This window comes from Hordeum vulgare, chromosome 3H, assembly GCF_904849725.1.
Source record: "Hordeum vulgare subsp. vulgare chromosome 3H, MorexV3_pseudomolecules_assembly, whole genome shotgun sequence".
NCBI lineage: Eukaryota > Viridiplantae > Streptophyta > Magnoliopsida > Poales > Poaceae > Hordeum > Hordeum vulgare.
The window spans coordinates 428,936,624-428,945,266 of record NC_058520.1 but is presented as its reverse complement, the minus strand read 5'-3'; the positions used below and the strand labels follow the sequence as shown (position 1 = coordinate 428,945,266).

Below are 8,643 nucleotides of genomic sequence, written 5' to 3'. Positions count from 1 at the left end.
CAACCTGCTGCTTAGGAGGCAACAAAAAATACCTCGCATGGTGGACTAGCACCCACATCAAGTATGCAAGCAAACAATGCAAAACAGAAAAAGAAAAGCACAAAAAAAGGAATGGGGAGGGATCGAACCCAGGACCCCTGCTAACACACACTGCAGCACACCACTCGACTACTGAACATGCACTTGACAGAGCAGAGAGGTCAAGCAGGTTAAACCATCCCCCTACGCTACTGTGCCGAAATAAACACCCAAAAAGGGAGTGGCACCGCGGGGACTCGAACCCAGCACCACCTGATCAACAGGCCACACTGCAAACAACTACGCTACGCTACGGATCTTGGCCTAACACAGGGGTTCTACAAGGTAAACTACCAAGACAACATGGTCGCCCTGCTCTGCTATGCACAGAGAGACGACGACAGAGACGATCGCCGGAGCGCCTCTACTACTGCTACTACTGCGCCAGAGAGGGGGTACACCTACGCTACCACTACTGCTCTGCTACCTGCACAAGCCCGAGCATATGACACAACGAACACACATGCACAACACAGGTTCTGCCATCCTCCTCTTCGAACAGAGGCACGACAACGATCATCGGCCGGATCTAACGAGGGGGAAGGGAGGAGGAACTAGGCTCACCGAGAGAAGGAGTGAAGAGGGCCGATCGGAGGAAGGAGCCAAAGGCGAGCGAAGACGATCTGAAGAAGGCTTGCTGCAGAACCGAAGTAGGGGAAGGAGTTCGCCGGGAACGCGTCGGAGACGAGCTCTTGCCCGTCGATGTGGTCGCTCCCCGACCTCAACGACGGCGGGAATGGAGCGCGTGCGCCTTCCCCGAGCCCCCGGACATGCTGGCCGGCACCGGAGACGAGGGACGCACGGCGGACGACGGCGGTGAACTACTCCTGCACTCTGCTAGCCTGATCTACATAGAGCTTACGTGGGGAGGAAGAAAGAGATGGAGGGGAAGTGGCGGTGCTAGGAGGGGGAACGCGGAACCCTAGGCATAGGGGCACGGACGCCAAGGCTATATGAGCCGCGGATGGGACGGACGACGTCTATCTCCCTCGCTCGCTCTCTCTGTTGCACTGACGGAAAGCAAGCACGCAACGACGGCGTCAGAAGAAAGGAGAAGGAGTGCGCGCCTGGGCTCTCGCTGGGAAAACAGGGAGAGAGATGGGCCTCGGGAGGGGAAGAGGCCCATGCTGGCGATAGGTAAGAGGGAAAAGAATCCCTGGGGGTTTTCTATTTAAATCCAACACCAGAAAAACAAATAACTCCCAGGGAAACCTATGGCACCAAAAATTAAAATAAAAATACCCCTGGTCATAAGAAATTATGACCTATTTGATTAAAATAGAAAAGGGATTTATGGGGCAAGTAAATATTTACAAAACAGCATTAAGTCGATCTATTTTGTGAATATTTGCACCACTAAGACATAGCCTCAAAACACTAAATGCATATCATCACATTCACCACAAAACATACTAAAACATGGGCACTTTTGAAATAGAGAAGGAGCAAAAGAATCTTGGCTTGAGATAAATAGAGAAAGGGAGTTGTTTTGAAACCTATTGCAAACCACATAGCTTCCTACTAACCATTGCACCACTCCACACACTTCACATAAACCACACATCATCACATGATATCACCCACATCATATGATCACAAGGCAACAAACACAAAGACATGGAATGAATGGAATGCATGCATGCAATGGAAAACAAATCAAGGTGACACATGAAATAACACATGCATTGAGCTCTCATGGCAATGACAAGATGGACCCACATACAGAAGGTTCCAATAAAGGCAAGTTACACTCTTGGGGCATTACAGTGATGTCCATCTACGAGAGGAGATTTGGATCTACGTACCCTTGTAGATCACACAGCAGGAAGCGTTAAGAAACGCGGTTGATGTAGTGCAACGTCTTCACGTCCCTCGAACCATCCCATGAACCGTCCCACGATCTGTTCCGATCTAGCGCCGAACGGACAGCACCTCCGCGTTCAGCACACGTACAGCTCGACGATGATCTCGGCCTTCTTGATCTAGCAAGAAAGATGGGGAAGTAGATGAGTTCTCCAGCAGCGTGACGGTGCTCCGGTGGTAGTGATGATCTACTCCTGGAGGGCTCCGCCCGAACTCCGCAGAAATCTGATCTAGAGGTAGAACTATGTGGTCTAGGGTTGAGTTGCACATGGCAAAAGTTTGTCTCAAATCAGCCCTAAAACACCACTATATATAGGAGGGAGGGGGAGGGCTAGCCTTGAGGGACAACCCATCAAGGGTGCGCTGGCCGCCAGAGAGGAGGAGGACTCCTCCTCCAATTCAATTTGGGAAGGAGGAGTCCTCCCCTTCCTTCCCACCTCCCTCTTTCCCTTTTTCTTTTATTTTCCTTTGGTATTTTCTTATGTGGCGCCATGGGCCCCTTGGGTTGACTCCACCAGCCCACTAAGGACTTGTGGCGCCACCCTAGTGCCTTGGGCTCACTCCCGGGTGGGTGGTCCCCTCCCGATGAACTCCCGGAACCCATTCGTCACTCCCAGTACACTGCCGGAATTGCCCGAAACTTTTCGGTGACCAAATGAAACCATCCTATATATCAATCTTCGTTTCCGGACCATTCCGGAAACCCTCTTGACGTCCGCGATCTCATCCGGGACTCCGAACAACATTCAGTAACCACACATATAACTCAACTATACTAAAACATCGCCGAACCTTAAGTGTGCAGACCTTGCGGATTCGAGAACTATGTAGACATGCCCCGAAGCACTCCTCGGTCAATATCCAACAGCGGGACCTAGATTCCCATATTGGATCCTACATATTCTCCGAAGATCTTATCGGTTGAACCTGAGTGTCAAGGATTCATATAATCCCGTATGCCATTCCCTTTGTCCTTCGGTATGTTACTTGCCCGAGATTCGATCGTCGGTATCCCCATACCTATTTCAATCTCGTTACGGCAAGTATATTTACTCGTTCCGTAATAGAAGATCCTGTGACTTACACTTAGTCACATTGCTTGCAAGGCTTGTGTGTCATGTTGTATTACCGAGTGGGCCCCGAGATACCTCTCCGTCACACGGAGTGACAAATCACAGTCTTGATCCATACTAACTCAACGGGCACCTTCGGAGATACCTGTAGAACACCTTTATAGTCACCTAGTTACGTTGTGACATTTGATGCACATAAGGTATTCCTCCGACGGCAGTGAGTTATATGATCGCATGGTCATAGGAATAAATACTTGACACGCAGAAAACAATAGTAATAAAACGACACGATCAATATGCTACGTTCATAGTTTGGGTCGGGTCTAGTCCATCACGTGATTCTTCCAATGATGTGATCCAGTTATCAAGCAACAACACTTTGCACATAGTCAGAAGACATTGACTATCCTTGATCAACTGGCTAGCCAACTAGAGGCTTGCTAGGGACATTGTTTTGTCTATGTATCCACACATATATCTATGTTTTCATTTAATACAATTATAGCATGGATAATAAATGATTATCTTTAAACAGAAAATATAATGATAACTATTTACCATTGCCTCTAGGGCATATTTCCAACAACTACTACATCGGTACACTACATGTTCACTACTTATATGAGCAGATCAACGATATATCAATGCATGAGCAATACTGAACGGCGATACTTCGGGGATACCCGTATCGCCAATTTTTATTTTATTTTGAAATTGAAAAAGACGATATTTCACAGATACCCGCATCGAAGCACTATCTGGCATATCGGAGTATCGACGAAGTACTGAACGGCGATACACAATTTTTTTGAAGTATCGGTGCTTTGTAGGCGCCATCGAATGAAGCTTCTAAATATATATATTGTTTTGACTTCTCACAGCATATGATCTCGTGTGAATAGTAACCCAAAAAATAGTAAATGTTTTCAAAAAAAATTGAAACATTTTTTAGATGTTCGTGTTAGTGTGGCAAGTATGTTTGATAATTTTCATGCGAAACGGAGCATTGTGTTTCGCTGGTGAAAAGTAAATTTGGAGAGACATTTTGGTTAACATTTGGTGTTCAATTTGTCCTTTTTGCACAGGCCAAAATGTTTAACTTTTTGTTTCAAAATTTTGAGATAGCATTTGGGTGTGACAATGAACACAGAGAATTTTTGTTAGAATTTGTTTGACATTTTAAACCAAATCAGGTTTCCTGTTTTGTGGCATAGTATACATGTTTCACTAGTTAAATTGACAACCTTTGAAGGGGGGGGGGGGGCGTGGCTAGACGGCGGGCGACGGCGCGACGACACCCAACACGGTCGGCCGTGGCGCCATGAACAAGCTGCGCGCGAGGCTGCAGTTTGGAGGAGCGATGCCGACGACTTTAGCTTGGAGAGAGGGTTGTGTTGCGCGCGCGAGACGGAGTGTTGTGTTGCGTGTGGGGGGACGGGCGTTCGAAATAACCAGTGTGGGATGGCATTTTGTTCTGCGCGTGTAATTGATTTTTCGACGCGTATGATTTTAGCGCGAGTGTTGGACCAGCCGACGCAGATGCGCGCGCAAAAATGCTATTTTTTCACTGCGTCGCTTAGATAGCTCATGTGTTGCAGTTGCTCTAACGTCTTGCTTTCGGTTGTTGCTACTCCATTCATTTTTATAAATCCCGTTGGATGATCCATGTAAAGTGTATGCGTTGAACCGGTTCTCTACTATGGACACCGGAGATCGACGAGTTGAAGGCAAATCATAGGTTTTTGGCGTCCGTTGGGTTTCATGAGATTTTGTAGACAAGCTACATTTCTTTTTAATTTAGGTGAACATCTACATATGCCATTTAGGCTGTTTTAAGTGGACCACGTCTGTGGGACAAGTGGTTTCCACCGCCACTTACATCCTTACCCATACTACCATTTTTTTCACGAACAAATCGGTTGTTGGGCTTTGCGTACAAACAATCCATAGAGGGTGTGCTGTAGGCGCCATTTTTACGTTCACGCGTCTACTTCAGCGTCGACAAATTCTCTATTTTTTCCCTTGTTGCATCAAACTGTCGACGCAACGCACATGCGAACGGAATTCTAGTCGATGTGTGCCAGCCCATTTTAATACCTAGTTGTTTCCGGTTTTAGGATCCTTGTTTCCTTTTTCTTTTATTTTCTGTTTCATTTTTTTCTATTATTTCATATTTCTATTTATCTTTTATTTTATTTTATCAATTTATCTATTTCTTTCTAAATTTTTTGTTTCCCTTTTTTCTTCTTCAAGTCCATTTCTTTTCAAATGTGAACGAAAATTTCAAATTTTATTCAGAATTCACAGTATGTTCTTGTTTCTTTAAAATTGGCAAAATTCAAAAAACAGTTGTGAATTTCAAAAACGTTTGCAGTTTCAAACTTTTAATAAATTGTTAATGTCTACGTTCACAAATGTGAAACATGTTCAGGTTTTAAAAAAAATTTAACCTCCAAAATTTTCTGTACAATTTCAGGAAAAAATCCAGTTTACGAAATTTGTTCCGATTTCATAAAAAAGTTCAGTTTTTAAAATTTTGTGCAGAAATTTAAAAAATGTTGAGAGAGTTTCTAGTAATGAAAAAAAATGAAAATTTTAAAAAATTTCTAATTCTCAAATTTTCTAAAAAGTTCTAAGAAATCCATTTTTTGTGACTTTAAAGTTTTTTTTCGTGTTTTTGAACAATGTCTAAAATTCCTTATTTGTTTCATCTTTGGCAAAAATGGTGGAAATTCCAAAAATGTTGATTGGAAAAAAATTAGTACTGATTTCTCGAAAATGTTTCCATTTTGACATTCTGAACAATATGTAAAATGCATGATTTTTTTTCCAGAAAGGCCTGTTGAATTTCATGAAAATGTGAATATGTTTTGATTTCTGAATAAAAGTTAAAAATAAATTCTTCTAAATTTTAACCAAAGTTTTGAAAGCGCTAACATTTGTTCAAAATTAAAATAAACTTGAAAAACAAAACAAAACAAATGTACTCCTTGAAAAAATGACAAAAAACTCACCTTCCTACATTGCGACAAGTGACGTGCTGGATGTGTACAATTTGTCGCAACCTAAAAGTTTTTTTCGTAAATCTTTTTATACAAAATGTTTTATCTCTTAAACGGTGACTTCAAATCTCAAATTATTATTTTCATTAGATTCCTCGTGTCGAGATTTTTAGAACTATTCCGTTGATAGATTTTAAAGAAATTCGGTGAGATTGATCGCTAGGCGCTCATTGGGATTGTTTGGGCTTGGTCCGACTGGTCTAGGCGGCTTGGTCCGATGATCCGCTCGACAGTAAGTGAAACGAAAGGCGGGTTAGAGAGGACGAGTTGTAATTAGAGGGACCACGTATGCGCGCTCATTGCGCGCAACTACCGAGCAGACGCATAAGGGGTCACCCGATTGGGCCAGCCCAGTTATTTCCTTTTTTTTGTTTTACTGTTCTTTTTCTGCTTATTTCCTTTTTTTGGTTTTTTCTTTATTCTTTCCTATTCTCTTCCTAATAATAAAGCAAATAGGTTTTTGGTCGTCCGTCATGGCATTTTTGCAAAAAGGCCCTTCTGTTTTTTATTAATAAACCCGCAGTCCAATTTTAAGTCACAACGAACCGTTTTCTGTCATTTCGTTCTTACACAAATACCCCTGCAGTTTTGCCTATTCAACCCGCAAACCACTCGCGCAGCATCCGGATTGGATCAACGCGGCGGCTCGAGCGGCTGGCATGGTGCAAGGTCGTCCTATCGTGGGAGCACGACCCGGCCGTGAAGAAGCCGGCGGAAGCACGTGGTGGTGGCGTGTGGGAGGGCCAGAGGAAGGTGCCGGCGCTGGCGAGGCGGCTGTCGGTGCCGCCGCCGCCCGGCAGGCCGACGGCGAGGGGCTTCTCGAGGGCCGTCTGGCCGGAGGACGACCCGTTCCTGGCGGCGTACCTGGTCTGCACCAAGAGCGGCGGCGATGGCGCGAAGGAGAAGGCAGGCGGCGCCGCGAGGGAGCCCAACAAGGTTCAGTGGCGGTGGGGCGTGCTCGGGCGTGGGCTCGGCGTGCTGTCCTGCAAGCGGTCCAATGGCGTCGTCGCGCAGAGCATGGTGAGGCTGTCCAAGCTGCCCGAGCTCCACCCCGGGGATGCTTAATCGATCATCATCATCATCATCATCATCTTGTTCTTACTCTCTTTCTTTGGTATACTTTGCAATAGTTTCTTTCTGGTCAAGGACTCAAGGTTAGTTAGTTAGCAGTGGTGTGACAAAATCTGGTGTTTAATAGAAGTAGAAACTTTGATTCAACAATAGAGAAAAGTTTCACACTTAATTTGCATGTGTGGTGAAGTTCAGAGATTTTGACAGCAATCTTCATCTTAATTCCTAGAGTCGCATATGCATTTCATTCCTTCTTCTCCTCTATGATGATGGATGGATTGATTGATTGATTGATCTCGTGACACTGACTCTCCGCCCTACACCTTGCAACTTTCTTCCTGTCATTGTCAGTCCACCAGACAGTGACATGCATATACAGGTTGACCGAGAGTTGGAACATTTTCATAACATTTAAGATTCTTCAAGAAGTGTTCCAATTTTTAAGTAAACCTAAACTTTCATTAGAAATAAGGAAATTTTCATGTTTACCAGAAAAGCCCAAAAAAATCATTGACAAACTATTCCATGCAAAACTGCTATTGCATCTGATGAAGAATGCTAAGTTGGCTTCTTCACGTCCAAACTTGATTATACAAAAAGCAATAATCAGTTTTACCTTATTATTGATGTCTATTAAAATGGTACACAATGCAATATAAAACTGGTTGTGCCTCTTTCTTCGTCCGATGCAACGCACGGGCATTTGTACTAGTATTTTCTAATTTGAAGACAAAATCATTTTTCGGATTTGCAGAATACTTTCTACAAATTCAGAATATTTTTTGAAAATCAAAAACATTTTCTGTAACCACGAACATTTATTAAATTATGAACACATATTTAATCATGAACAAAATTCAAATTCGTTAATAAAATAATAAAACCGTGAACATTTTTCAAATCTGCGAAAATATTTTGAAACCACGAACATTTTTCAAATTGTAAACAAAATATGAAAAATGAACAAATTTCAATTGTGAAAAAAAGGAACCGTAAACATTTTTTGAATTGTGAATAAATTTCAAATTTGTGAACAAAATTATAAATTTGTGAACTTTGTTCGAATCTGCGAACTTTTTTGAATTGTGAACAAATTTGGGATCACCAAAAAAAATCAAATTCCTGAGGAAAAATATAAAATGGTGAACGTTTTCCATTAAACTGTGAATATTTTTTGAATTGCGAATTTTTTTTGAAACATAATCAAATTTCAAATTCCTGAACAAAATTATAAAACTGCGAACATTTTTTACATATATGAACTAATTTTGAAACCACGAACATTTTTCAAATTGTGAACAAAATTTGAAACATGAACATTTCTCGATCTATGAATTTGTTTTAAAACTGTGAACATTTTTTGAATTGTGCATAATTTTTAAAACCGTCAATATTTTTTGAATTGTATACAAATTATAAATTAATAAAAAAATGAAAGAAAAACAAAAGAAAATACAGAAAAAGGAAAGATGAACATTTTTTAAATATGTTAACAA

At 42.3% G+C, this 8,643-nt stretch overlaps 1 protein-coding gene across 1 annotated transcript; it reads left to right on the top strand.

Annotated features, from left to right (window-relative positions):
* The first annotated feature begins 848 nt into the window (after positions 1–848).
* Positions 849–7,141, top strand: LOC123441826. The gene is made up of 2 exons (XM_045118040.1): positions 849–894; positions 6,663–7,141. Exons 1-2 carry the CDS (start codon positions 849–851, stop codon positions 7,139–7,141), a joined length of 525 nt encoding a protein of 174 aa, XP_044973975.1.
* Positions 7,142–8,643: the final 1,502 nt, after the last annotated feature.